The following is a 14,866-nucleotide window of genomic DNA, read 5'->3' as shown; positions in this document are numbered from 1 at the left end:
CTGTGGAGAGGTGAGTTTCATAGCTCAGTCACTTACTGTAATATATCTTTTCTTACTACTCACACCTGTCAGAAGTCACTGGAAGAAGAAAAAAAAGAGCATGTTGAAAAAGCCAAAGAATTACAGAAATGGGTATCAAATATCAGCAAGACACTGAGAGATGGAGAGAAGGCTGGAAAATCTCCCTTCTCTAAGCAAAAGGTATTCACTAAGGTCCTGGTTAATAATAAGAGTGGGCAGAATTTACTGAGATGATACAGTCCACCTAAAAACAATGCTTAATTTTTTACCTTAACTACCCCACCACACACACATTTTTATGGGCACTTATAATGAGGATCAGAGAGGTTAAGTAACTTATGTGGCAGGTGGAAGAAGGTGTTTCTGATTCCAAAGCCTGAACAATATATATATATATTAGTCAACCAATATCTCATGCTGCTTTTCCTAATGGTTAGATCTTATTCTTGATGACTCTAATGAGAATTACCGAGGAGCAGAGTCATCCTGTTTTGTGCCCAGACTAAATCCATGCAACGTATGCTGCCTCATTCTTAACAAATGAGGACAAAACTTTCCAAGAATTACAAAATACGAACTAGGATATTAACATTTTTTGAGGATTAAATTTGGTTGTGCCTTTCTGGACCTTTTCTGTTACACGCAGTGTTCTCTAGTCAATCACTGGAAACTCTAGATTTTTTTCCCTTACCTAAATGAATTCTTTAGTTCTCTGGGCCTATCATCTGTACCCCAACCACTTGGCATTAGCTGGATAGCTCCAGCGGCTGAGATGTTAGTGCGCCCTGCTGTCTATTGGACCGCCTCCAGCTCTGAGGGCGCTGGTTGCTAGGGTGTGAACTCCAGTGTTGCGGCTGCTAGTGATAGCACTGGACTTGCAGCTGTGTTTTAAAAAAATTTTCCACCAAGTTAAGCAGCATTTTTCTTGAAAACTTTTCCTGCACTGCACCCTGCCCTGCCTGACCTTTGGACATTTCAGGGGCCATTAGCTGTCATTAGCTTTCCCTGCTAACTCTGCATCAGTTCTCACTTGTCACTAGTTGACATAGCTGATGTACTTAAATAGGGGAAACTTCAGTGTCATCTGATTTTTCCCCGTGACATGAGGCAGATGTATTTTATCTGGGGCTTCCCCGTGGAAGTTCACAGACCTGAATATAGACTTGATTATTCAGTGAAATAAAGCCATACTAGCTCGTAGTCTTGCCTACTATATATACTTCATATAGTGTGGAAGAAATAAGAAACTGGAAAGCAATTACATTGGGCGTTTTAAATGCAAAACCTTCAAAGCAATGTCATGCACATATATTTAGTTTAAACACCCCCCCCCCCCCATGCCCGCCTTGTCAAATAGGAAAAGAACTAAAATAGGGACAAGAGCTTAGCAAGGATATCTTGGGAAAACAAATTTCTTTTTGGAAATGTGGATTATAAACCCTTGGTATTTTCTCATTCTGTAGTTTTAAAGTCTCCAAAATTTTACTTCATCAGTTTAGAACTGCTGGACATAAAAGTAGATACATGCAGATTGGGGCCTAAATTATAAATTTTTAATAACACTTAATAGAGGAATTTAAGGCAATTTGATGTGAATAATATATGTCTTTTAAAATATCAATATGTCCTGATTATTACCTGTAACCATGAAAAATAGACTTTAAATGAATTCTAAATAGAGTACCTCGAGGGGAAAGATATCTTTTCATTGGCCCATTTTAGGGTACATTAGCTTTTATTAGCTTCCCCTACTAATTTGCTCCTATTTCTGCTCATTTAAAAGAATGGCAATAAATTTCTGATATTAGGTATTCAGAAATGATATACTGAGGCATTAGGAGAAAGTGTTAATTGCTATCCTCAAACAGATCAACTTTATCTAACCATCACAGGAAACTTTCACAAGTGAAAGTCTTAGCAATAAAAATTATTTAATCTTGATCTACAGACATACAGATGGAACTGTCAACATAATTTTTTCAAAAGGAGTCTGGGGGAATGAAGATACTCACTGGGAGTAGTGTTCTTCGTTCATGTATATTTTTGGGTACAAGGACGACATTGGGCCAGTGCTGAACCTCTGGCCACCTAGGGTGTTAAGGCAACCTTGATTCATGGTTGCATGGGACAAATGCAGGAACCATATAATGCTGTATTATTATTTCTTCATGAAATAATAAAGCTTTCCTTAATCATGCATTCTAAATATAAAATACTCCTCGCATCTAGGCCCATAGAATGATAATTAGTAATGGGTTATTGACTTGGATCCCCCAGACATCATTTGGGTCTTGATGAAAACTTGATTCATTTTTAAAAATTACTGTTGGTTAGTCTTTATGAGGACAGAGTTTGAATGCGATTTTCTTACCTTGCAGATTTCCAGTGAAGAACTATTAACCAAGAAGGAACAATTATCTGAGGCACTTCAAACCATGCAGCTATTTTTGGCTAAACATGGAGACAAGTATGTTAGTTTTCATTAACCTTTTATTCGATGTTGGAAAGTAGTCTTAAGAACATTCAATGGGAGATATCTATACTAATGTCAACAATAAAACAATGTATAATAATAAGGGAAATCGGGTATGAGGTATATGGAAAATGTACTATCTTCCCAAATTTTCTCTGGAACTCAATCACAAATTTACTTAGTAATGTAATAACATAGGATTATAAATTTAGCAATTTAAGTAATTGTCCTTTTTAGTCTCTTTAGTATGCCTTTAGCAAAAGACTGAAAGGTGCTTATTATCCCCCTATATTATTGATAAGAAACCAGGCTCAGAGAGGTTAAGGATCAGTAGCTAGTGAGTTGTGAAGACTCCTAGCCAAGTCTTTATATAAATAGTACAGTCTGAGACTTTTGGAAAATGTGTGTATATATTTCTTCATTTTCTTGACTGAGACCTGTGGAAACCTGATTTCTCATATTTTGGTCCTACTTTTCGCAACAAGGCACTTCCTGTGTTTCAGCCAATGCCCCAGGCAGGGAAGGAGTCTACCCTTTTCTTAAACCCTTTTGACTTTAGGATTATTCCAGAATGATTGTATATTGTGCCTTAGCAAATCCGGTTAACATCCTCCTGATTCATCCTTCAGCTTCAACAAAGTTTGTCTTGGGTAGTGGTATCTGATTGCCCCTTTCCCATGTTGGGACAAACGTTGCTAATGTTCCTGCTGTCAGATACTAGCTGTTGTTATTTAAACATTTTTTCTTCTTTATTGATTTTAGAGAGAGAGGAAGGGAGAGGGAGAGATAGAAACATCGATGAGAGAGAACATTGATTGGCCTGCTCTTGCATGCTCCCCACTAGGGGATCAGGCCCACAACCTGGGCATGTGCCCCGGCCGGGAATTGAACCGACGACCTCTTGGTGCATGGGTCAACACTCAACCACTGAGTCAGTCCCCTTTTTTTAGGCAAGAGGACGTTTCCTAGATGTGTTTAGGGCCATCCTTAATTTCCTTGAAGAACCATTCTAAGACCTGAGCAATCTGTACATGAGATTATATTTTATTTTATGATCATTTATTTATTTAGAAAAGTAATGTACAAAATCATTAAGCCTAATATATCATCTCTATCACTTGAAGACTTGCACTCCTCATTTCATACTGGTTATTTTAGAATGACAGATGAAGAAAGGAATGAATTGGAAAAACAAGTGAAAACTCTTCAAGAAAGTTATAATTTATTGTTTAGTGAATCTCTGAAGCAACTACAAGAATCACAAACCATCGGAGATGTCAAGGTAGAGGAGAAGGTAATATTATGAAAATACGAAGCTATTTCAAGACGCTTAGTTTTATTGCATGACTATAGAAATGTATGTCAGTGGTAATGAAATGACCTTGAATTGTGTACATGGAAAAAACATGGTGTTTATGTAAGTATTTGGAGATTTCAGTGTTGTTTATTAAGTGCAATCTTACACTTGCTGTCATCAATTTCTGTGACATCTTAATCTCTGCCTTGCATGGTAAAAGGAAGAATCATTTGTTTTTCTAACTCTTCTCTTTAGACGCCATCCTTCTATTGCTACATTAGGTATTTTGCTGTAATATGATTTTGCTGAATATGATGTAATAAAATAGCCTCTGAATCATCTGTACAGGCGACATTGGAGTATTACAGGATTTGTTTGCTTTTCAGATATTCATGAGATTTATTTGAGTAACACTGGGCCATATGTTACAATCAGGATACCCTAGCATCTTCTTAAAATATAACATAAATCACTTAAAATTTGGCCTCTCCTTAAGTTTTTAAAACTTTACAATACATATTCATAATATTCAACACAATATTCAGTATTCAAAAAATTGTCTCTGTATTCAGTTCCCTTACTCCTGGAGTGCTTTACAAACTATTTGTCACATTTTGGGGTCATGGAACAGTTCTTCTGGTTCATTATGTTTGACTGTCTGGGAAGAAGTCTGTATGCTGTAAACATCAATAGCATGGGGTTTGACACTCTCTTTCGTGTTAGTAGACTAATCTCACCCAATCGCAGAAAGCATGGTTTGCCTTCTAGGTATGTGTCCTGTTTTCTCACTGTCATCATTTACTCTGTTGTGTCTTCACTAACCTTGTTAATGTACACAATATTAAGTTTTCAATTCACAGATGCATGTTGTTTTCAAAGCTTTTATCATATCCTGTGCTGTTGAATAGATCACTGACATAGATCACTTGTGCATTTGAGCTGCCTAACACTCACAGCATTGCCGCGCCTTGGTAAGTAGAGGATTTTTACGTTGCAGTGTATTATTTATTTTAAAAAATGCACACACACTTTCATGAAACTCTGCCCACCCTTGACTCATGGACTGATCTGAGAACTTTGTATTTCCCTTCCAGCTGGATAAAGTGATTGCAGGCACCATTGACCAGACAACTGGAGAAGTCCTTTCAGTCTTTCAGGCAGTTTTAAGAGGCCTTGTTGACTATGACACAGGAATAAGGTTGCTTGAGACACAGCTAATGATTTCTGGTCTCATTTCACCAGAATTAAGAAAATGCTTTGACCTCAGAGGTGCCAAAAGCCATGGCCTCATTGATGAACAAGTTCTGTGCCGACTCAAAGAACTGAATCAAGCAAAGGAGATTATTTCTGCTGTGTCTCCCACCACGGTTCCAGTGCTGGATGCTCTGGCCCGAGGAGTGCTATCGGAGTCCGTGGCCATCAGAGTTCTCGAGATCCAGCTTTCCACAGGCTCTCTAGTTATTCCGACCACAGGAGAACAGTTGACCTTACAGAAGGCTTTCCAACAGAATGTGGTTTCCTCAGCATTGTTTTCTAAAGTCTGGGAAAGGCAAAACATGTGCAAAGACCTCATTGATCCATGTACCTCTGAGAAGGTGTCTTTAATAGATATTATAGAGAGAAGTGTTTTACAGGAAAACACTGGGTTGCGGCTTCTACCCGTGAGGCCACAGGAAGGGGGCAGAATAACATTAAAATGTGGAAGAAACATTAGCATTTTAAGGGCAGCTCATGAAGGTCTCATAGACCGCGAAACCATGTTTAGGTTGTTAGGTGCCCAGCTTCTTTCTGGAGGTCTGATCAATGGCAACTCTGGTCAAAGAATGACTGTGGAAGAGGCTGTGGCAGAAGGGGTGATTGACAGAGATACCGCTAGCAGTATTCTAACCTATCAGGTTCAAACCGGTGGGATCATCCACTCAAACCCTGCAAAACGTTTAACTGTAGATGAAGCAGTCCAGTGTGATTTGATAACTTCGAGCAGTGCTCTTTTGGTACTCGAGGCTCAGCGAGGCTACGTTGGACTCATTTGGCCTCACTCTGGTGAAATATTTCCCGCATCTTCTTCCCTGCAGCAAAAGTTGATCACAAACGAATTGGCATACAAAATCCTGAATGGTAGGCAGAAAATAGCTGCTCTTTATATTCCAGAAACTTCTCAAGTCATTGGTCTAGATGTTGCTCAGCAGCTAGGAATTATAGATGATAACACAACATCAATTTTAAAAAATACAATACTCCCTGATAAGATGCCTGATGTGGGAGATTTAGAAGCCTGTAAGAATGCCAGGAGATGGCTCTCTTTTTGTAAATTCCAACCATCTACAGTCCACGACTACAGACAAGAAGAGGACATTTTTGACAGAGAAGAACCAATGGCAACTCAGACCTCAGAACAGACTAAAAAATTATTCCTGTCTTATTTGATGATAAATAGTTATATGGATGCAAACACAGGGCAGAGGCTTTTGCTGTATGATGGAGACTTGAACGAGGCTGTTGCTATGCTTCTAGAAGGTTGCAGTGCAGAATTCGATGGGGACACACCCACAAAAGAATGTATTGATGTCTTAAGACTCCCTGGTATATTTCTGAATAATGCCCCAAGTAAAGAAAAGGATGAAAGTATACCTTCACCAAGCAGTTTTAATAAATGTTATGGCAGAGAACCTAAACATCAAGAGGTCTCTGAAAATAGAAAGCATGCCTTAGATGAGGAGTTTAACGAAATGGGAAATAATGATTTCAGTGAATTTTATCAGTCAGAAAACCTGGTGAATATAATAGTTACAGATCATAAAGTAAAGAATTCATCCAGTGTGAATGTTCCCAACTCTATATCCTGTTTCACACAGCCTGGACTTGCAGACTCTGAAAATATACCTAAAAACTGTGAAAATCAAAGTCAAGTTGAAACAAATGGACATGTAGATGAATGTAGTCACTCTAAAAACATTCAAAACCTTGAAAGTGATTTGATAACAAATTCTAATGTGAAATCAAAAACTAGCAGACTCTGGGACTTGAAAGAAACAGAGATTGAAGATAATATAAGTAAGGATTCAGCTACCTTTGACTATTCCCCCAGGCTGAGTGCCTTGTTAAGTCACAATAAACTGAGGAATGATCAGGGAAGTTCTAATGCTTTACACACCACAGAGAACAGTGAAAATAAATGTGAAGCCTCTACAGTGCCATCCAATGAGCAAACCACGTCATTGGGTCCAAGAATGGGAGAACAACTTCAAGACCAGTTTCTAGGAATTGCAGCTATTAACGTCACTTTGAAGGGAGAACACTGTGGACAAAAATCTATAAATATTGGTTGTAGTGATCCTCAGGTACGATATCACAATGATAAATATGTTTCAGATACTTGTGGGGAAGATGAAAATATACATGCTGCTTCTCAACAGAAACCTGAAGACACACAAAATGAGTCCACAATAGAAGAACACTCCTGTGCCGTAACACCAGTGGGCAATACTGATAACGCCAGCGCCTCTCATGTTTGTGGCTCACCATTGTTTGAAGGAACTGTCAGTGCTGGTGACTATGAAACGTCACTACTGGATGGTCAGCAGAGGGACACAGAAACAGACACTGAGAGCGATGATGATTTTTATGATACTCCCTTATTTGAAGATGATGACCATGATTCTCTGCTTCTTGAAAGTGATGATTGTGATTGTCTGCAACCCGAGGACTACACCACACTGCAAGAAGAAAATGATGGGGCTGCTTGTCCTGGCAATGTTTTTTATGATGTTCCCAAAGAGGATGAAAATTCTATGTTGACTCAGGGGGGACTCGCTGATAGCTTAAGGGTGAGGGGGCAAGCACAGTCTTTCCTGGATTGTCTCATAGGTACAGAGAAAGCTGAGTTAGATTCTGATGAAAGAATACGTTTAAATTCAGTTGTCTCATCCAAGGTCAATGAACAGTTGCTGGAAACCATATCAGGAAGGGAAAGTGCAGATAACCTAGAAGGAGATGAGTCCGACTTTTTGGCTGATGATGAAATAGTAGGAAGGAAAGAGAGCTTCAGTGCTTCATTAAGATTTGATGACATTGGCTTTTGGAGAACGAGAAAAGAAGAAGAGTATGTAACTACACAAGAATTTAAATCTGATACTGATCATTTAGATTCTATGCAATGTGAAGAAAGTTGTGGGGATTATATGTTTGACAGTAATGATCAGGATGATGATGATGATGATGAGGAGGATGAGGAGGAGGATGGTAATGAAGAAGAAGAAGAAGAAGAAGAAGAAGAAGAAGAAGAAGAAGAAGAAGAAGAAGAAAGAGATGAGAAGGAAAGACCCATGTGCCAAGATGAGGCTGACAGTATGGATATCCAGTTCTGTGCTACCACCATGAATAGAAAGGAAAACAGCCATGAAAATCAAAGTATTAATCAAATGATTCTCCTGGATAAAATGTACAATGAGAATTCCTTAGAAAAACAGCAAAGTTTAAATGTTGTACAGCCAGAATCAAGTAGTAAAAGTAGCTTAGTTACTGAAAGAGACGGCCTTCTAGAACATACAGCTGAGGTGATTGGAAGAAGCACAGAAAACCTGTTGAGTCCTGAGCTGGCCCTTAAGGATGTATCGCTGCCCATCATTACAGACACTGAGTCTGAACACACCTTTGGCCCTGTAGGTACTTTACATAATACTAATATCAGTTCAACTTCCGAACCTGATTTAATAGGAAAACCTCCTGAGGAAAGCCATTTGTCATCTATGGACTCTCTAACTGATAAAGATCATCAAGGAAGTGGAAGAGATGTAACTAAAAAGAGAGATGACAAAAACAACATACTAATAGAAGATGAAACATCAGTTCCTAAAATGTGCTCAGGTAAAGGAGAAAGGTTTATGGAAGGTCTAGTAGAAGATAATAAACATCTCAAACTTTTGCCTAGTCAGAGTACAAGGGAGAGCCTTGATTTAGTTAGTAGTGAGGTTCCATTTGCACAAATCACAAACGATGAAGAGCATAATCATAAAGGAAGCCTTAAAAAAGCAGCTATCACTCTTAATGATGAACCAAAGAATCTACAAACAGTTGTCAGTAAAAGTCCTGTTCCATTTGGGAACCTTGGAGAAATATTTGATTCATCTGTTTCCAAAGCGATCAGTGACACTACTTCAGAGAGGTTGTCTGAAGGGACTACAGGGACTGAGAAAGAATCATTCACTGATGAACCTGAGAAAGAGCTTGATCTGTTTACTTATCTAAAACATTGTGCAAAAAATGTAAAAGCAAAAGAGGCACAGAAGCCAAATGAAGATATCCCAAGCTGTACTCTAATAGCTTCCCCTCCCATAAAAGAACACTTAGAATTAGGAGTTGATAATGCAAAAGAGAAGGCAACCCTTACTCAAGAAGACTCATCTCTAAATGAGATGGTTCAACAGAATAATCTTTGTACTAAAGAAGGAGAAAAGGAAATTCCTCAGTTCACACCAGAAAGAAATGAAAGCACACGTACGCTCTTCCCTCTTAGAAATGTGGAAGGCTCTGGAATAAGAAATGATAACTCCACTAACACTTTAAGCACTGACTGCTCATTCTTAGAAATGAACAATGAGAAAGAAACAATTGAGCAACAGCCACAAAAAGAACAAGCCTTGTCTCCAGGATTCCAAGGAAAAGAGGTTCGGATTCCTGAATTATCTCAAATATTTGTTGAGGATGTGAAGGACATCTTAAAAAGTAGATTGAAAGAAGGTCACATGAATTCTCAAGAGGTTGGGGAAACTTCAGCCTGTGTAGACACTAAAATTTTAATTCAAAACTTAATTAAAAGGGTTAGCACCTCACAGTTCGTAAATGATGTGTCTAGTGAGCCCAGTGACGACTCTAAGATCAGTGACTGTACTGGACTCTCCCCCATGAATAACTCACCAGAACTAAGAGCAGAGAGCAGAGATGATCCATTCTGTACTGCAAACCTTCAGTCTGAGCTTCTCCTCGATATACTTAAGCAAAATCAACACAGCCAAAAAATTACCGGAGCATTTGAATTGATAAAAGAATTAACTCAGATGGAGTACGATCTAGAGAAAAGAGGGATTGCATCTAAAGTAGTTCCACTGCACCTTGAAAATATTTTCTATAAGCTGCTTGCAGATGGCTATTTGGACAAAACAGAACAGGTTGGAAACGTGAATCAGAAATCATCGACGACTTCTGAGATGGTGGATGAAAAGCCATACATTCTTGATGATCTTAAAAGCGAAGAACAAAACCGTGGTTCCCTTAATTTACAAAATATAAAAGAAATTGGACCAGAAAACTTGACTGCACATGCATCGGCCTTGCCAAGAGATGGGAAGCTGGAGGCACAATGCAGTGATTTCCCAGACCATTTGGAATGCATTTCAGGGTCAAAAGCAGTGCCTTCTGGAGATGGCTCAATGGAACAAGTAAGTTGACTTTACATTTCATATGGAAGTAGCTGCATGAAACATTTGGGAATCATCCCATACATTTTATTTGCTCTAAAAACCTGCGTAGAGGCTACTGAATTAAAATGTCCAAATTTGTGTTTAGTTTTCCAATGAGCTACAGCAGTGTTTACAGCACACGTCAAAAATGCACGAGTATTTGGCCTTGCTTGAAGATATGAAGCCTCCTTTAGACAACCGGGAGTCTCTGGATAACAGTCTAGAATCTCTGAAGAACCAGCTTAAACATTTAGAGGTAAGAATTGTCTGCTGCCGGCTATGGATGGTCGTCAGCTGATGCTAATTTGGATAAGCAGAGCACTTGACCCTTAAGTCTTGGATATTAGTTATATTTGTGTTTGCCACTAAATTGTGCTGGGGTGTATATGTGTATTTTATTTTTTTGCAGACATTTGAATTGGGATTGGCTCCGATTGCTGTCATTTTAAGAAAAGACATGCAGCTGGCAGAAGAGTTCTTAAAGTCTCTTCCCAGTGACTTCCCCAGAGACCACCTTGAGGACTTGAGAATGAGCTATGGACGTTTACAGAATGCCTTCTCTTCCCTCAGCGACGCGTCTTCAGAAAGAATGCAACACCTCGTGCTTGCGATCGACTGTGAAATGGTGGGCGTCAGCACAGTTCACACTGGGTTTGAGTTTTGAGGAAAATTTGATCGTTTAAAAATGTAGTCCTCAGTGAAGTGTTTTGTTTTTAGAGTGTGAAGCCCTTACAACAGGATCGTCATTTGTAGGGATTTGCATTTTAGCAACAGACAGAAATGAACACGACACTTTGTTTTCTAGTCGAAACTAGCAGTTTCCCATGAAGAGTTTCTGCGCAAACTGGAGGCGTTCTCGCACTGGGTATCGGAGAAGAGCAAGGCTGTGAAGGACGTGGAGACTGGGCATGCTCAAGGCACCGAACATGTGAAGGAAAGTTTGGAGTTTCTCAAGGCAGGTATCAAAATAAGTAAGACAAAACACATTACAAAACCTATGGATTTTAATATATCAGATGTTTAGAAAAATTATGACTTTGCTAAAGCTAAACAGGATTATTTCTTTTCTTTGTCCCTGGGAGATGTTTGTTCATAGTTGACACAGCTATACAATAATCCCTGTAGGGATGTCATTCTGACACTATCTCAACTGCCTCATGAAACTTACTGCTGCTGGCATGTTGAGATTTGTATTTATGTGTTGATTTATATATTAGTCAAATTCCTAATAGTATAAATGAATCAAAGAAATATATCATAGTATAAGCAGTATTTATGCATTAGTCCTTTTTGTCATTTTCCCCCCCTCCCCCACCAAAGTTCTTAATTTGAACAGTATTTCTCATGAATGATGGTAGGCTCTTGACTTGGGAGCCAGAAAACTGAAATTGTGGCTCATTTCATTTCTGTTTCAAATTCCCTCACAGTCTCATGTATGTGCTCCCACAATTGCATGGGTACCATAAATATTAGCAAGCAATATTTTAATCTGGATGTCTCCCCTCAACATGCTACATGTACATAAGTTGGAGCTTCACCTTTTGTCAGAGTTGTACCGGAAGTGTGATATGGCAGGCAAGGTTAAAATATTCTAGAAGGGTTTATCTCTTTTATATAATACTAATTACTGCACTAATTAAATCACTTCATCATTACCATCTTTTACTGGACCTTGAATAATAGATTTTTGACTAAATGAACAGTATCAATAAAACCTTGAGTCCCCGACAGAAGAAGCATATTTTAGAAATAAATATCATGGTTCATGTACACTGTATATCACGGCTTAGCTCCCTGTTGGTAACTCGGACTGCTTGCTTCGCAGAGCGTGTTGAAAGACCTTGGGCACACCAAGACGCAGCTGGAGACCACCGCCTTCGATGTGCAGTTCTTCATTTCTGAACACGCACAGGATCTGTCTCCCGGCCAGAGCAGACAGCTGCTGAGGCTCTTAAACACGACTCAGAGGTGTTTTCTTGATGTGCAGGCATCAGTCGCTACCCAGGTGGAACACTTAGAGACTCAGTTACAGCTAGAACAGGATCTTGATGATCAGAAGGTTTGCCTTTCTTTGTGAACTCTTTGTTTTTAGCCCTTCGTTGTGAAACCTGTGATGTAGATACCCAGGGATTATGGCATGATAGGGAAGACTTTTCTGGAAAGGCATTTAAGGGACAGGGTATAAGGTAGAGAGTCTACAATATAGACTAACATTGTTTTCCATAATAATGCTATAATTGATTGATTTTCATAACTCCCTAAAGCCACTGCTTTCAGGCGAGAGTCTTCGCTGTTTTTCTAGAAGTAGGATATTTGGAAATTTCAGGGGATAGATTGATGAATATAAGAATAAAGAAGGTTAAGGGTATGTTTGTCCTCTAGGGGGCAGTATGGCACAGCAGTTCAGAGCAGGGCTGTGGAACCAGACTGCCTCAGTTTACCTCTCAGCTGCAGCACTCACCCACTGCATGACCTTGGGCAAGTCACTTATCCATAGTTTTCTCACTGGTAAATTGAAAATAGTAACAGTGCTTACCTGGTAGTATTGTGAGCATTGATAAATTAATGTATATAAAAACACTCAGTACCTTGCCCAGCGTGTGTTAGGCTCCTAGTAAACATGATCTATGGCTATAAGATGAATAAACGTGTGTGTGTGTGTGATAGGAAAACGAGAGATGCAAGTAATTGATATATGAAATAAATCTCTTAGAAAGACTTAATGAATTTTATCAGAGTGCTGCATCCAGTAGCAATCAATAATGAACCAAGATGTGGGGATGGAATTAGACATAGGGATTAAGTAAAACTATTGCATGCAGTGCTCTTTTTGTTATTTCTTGAAGCACCCAGGCATTGTCTCTAGCATGATAACCTATGTGCACATGTCAAATATATTAACCGACAAATCACAACTAACTTTTGTTTTGATATCCTTTTACAGAATTAATTGTGTGTCGCAGGTTTCAAGAGCTTGAGAAAATGGAATGTTTCTTCCTGTCGGTCAGAAGTTCCATCTCTTGCAATGTGCATGGCCAGTATTCTGTTGAGCAGTTTCATCCAAACACGATCTCTCTCCTTGTGTGTGGGACAGGCTCTTCCTTTCTGCGTCACCCCGCTCCGTTTGTACCCCACTGCTACCATGTTTACAGCATACTCAGAAAGCTTGTTGAGAGGAAACGTGCAAAATGTATTTGAATAAGAAGCTAGTACAGTTGTGAGTTTGTGACCACCCTTCGAGATGCTTTGGTTTTCTTTCTGCTTTAGGTTGTGGCAGAGCGTCAGCAGGAGTACAAAGAGAAACTTCAAGGGATATGTGATCTCCTTACCCAAACTGAAAACCGCCTGATTGGGCACCAGGAAGCCTTCGTGATTGGAGACGGCACAGTTGAGTTAAAGAAGTACCAGTCCAAGCAAGAGGTAGACTTTGGTTTTTGCATCAGTAGTTCTGTGTTGATGTTAAGTGCTATTACTATCACTTGGAAAGCAGCGAGGATTATTGAAAAATAGCAATCGTTGTAGCTTTGCTGAGGCAAGCCATACCTAGATGCCCCCGGGCCAACGCGATATAAACTATGTACTAAGGGTCACGTTTCCAACTTCAAGCAAGGCAAATACTTTTCTTGACTGGTTTTTGGTGAAATGTTGAGTGGAAGAGATATAGAGAAGGTTTGATAGTGGAAATACCTTGTGTGATGAGTTAACACTTGGATCCATTGAAAGCCAACCACTCACTTTCAAGTCAGGGGAAAGCCATCAGTTTAGGGTCTCTTTGCTAGCTCTTCCTTAATCTGTTCATCTTTCTCTGCAATTGAAGGAACAAACAATAAGAACAGATAAAGTTACCTGTATTTCGATGTCAAAAGAAAGAACATCCTCATTAACTAGCTAGCTCTTGGTTCAAATCCTGGACACTACACACTGTTAGCTTTATAATGTAATCTTTTTGAGCCTCGGTTTCTTCACTGGTCATGATTCCATTGCGATGTTATTGTAAGAGTTAAGTAAGTGCTGTGTGTTAAGTGACCGCACAGTTAATGTCGCAATGTTGTGGTTTTATATGTATCTCTTTTCGTTCAAATACTCAGAAACATTTGAGGAGTCTTGAAAGTATGGGAAAATAATATGAAAGCTCAGACACAGTGCAATATAGAGAATTGAAATGCCAAATATAGGAGGGAGAGAAGAGGAAAAAATACATAGAGAAATCTGGATGGAGGAAAGCTGTTAATTGCTGAGGAGAGTTCTCCTATCTCGTTCCCTAAATCGGGGGCAAAGAAGCAAACATGTTACTGGTGTTTAGAAAAAGAGATTATCTTCACATAGAAAGTATATTAGGAACAACTTAGCTCATAACTTAAAATGTTTAGAAACAGAATAAATAATACGGTCATGCATTTAAAAGCTTTTATAAATGCGCTCGCATGGTGCAAAAAACCTTGTGTATGCAAATTTATATAGATTGTGCACTGAACACTTTATTGTTTTCAGTGTTTTTCAAGCCGTGTCTCTTTGTTACACATGAACGTCTCTTTCTTTAATGCGGTTTGAGAGTTTGAATTATATTAAGCATTATGATTTAAGTAAACCAACTCAGATTGGCCACTGAGTGCTTTT

General features: G+C 39.0%; 1 protein-coding gene across 8 annotated transcripts in view; it reads left to right on the top strand.

Annotated features, from left to right (window-relative positions):
* Positions 1-14,866, top strand: part of DST (dystonin) — a 432,181-nt gene that overhangs the window by 292,765 nt on the left and 124,550 nt on the right. For 5 of the 8 annotated variants that reach the window (XM_036248926.1, XM_036248928.1, XM_036248927.1 and 2 more), the window contains 4 exons: positions 73-201; positions 2,400-2,488; positions 3,653-3,788; positions 13,517-13,669. In XM_036248926.1, coding sequence (XP_036104819.1) covers positions 73-201; positions 2,400-2,488; positions 3,653-3,788; positions 13,517-13,669 — 507 coding nt within the window. Of the gene's footprint in view, positions 1-72; positions 202-2,399; positions 2,489-3,652; positions 3,789-4,885; positions 10,229-10,355; positions 10,506-10,658; positions 10,875-11,054; positions 11,205-12,074; positions 12,309-13,516; positions 13,670-14,866 lie in introns of all 8 variants that reach the window. The other 3 variants (XM_036248924.1, XM_036248923.1, XM_036248925.1) reach the window with 2 other exon arrangements.

This window comes from Molossus molossus, unplaced genomic scaffold, assembly GCF_014108415.1.
Source record: "Molossus molossus isolate mMolMol1 unplaced genomic scaffold, mMolMol1.p scaffold_m16_p_8, whole genome shotgun sequence".
In the NCBI taxonomy this organism is placed as follows: domain Eukaryota; kingdom Metazoa; phylum Chordata; class Mammalia; order Chiroptera; family Molossidae; genus Molossus; species Molossus molossus.
This window is presented reverse-complemented; position numbering and strand designations above follow the sequence as displayed.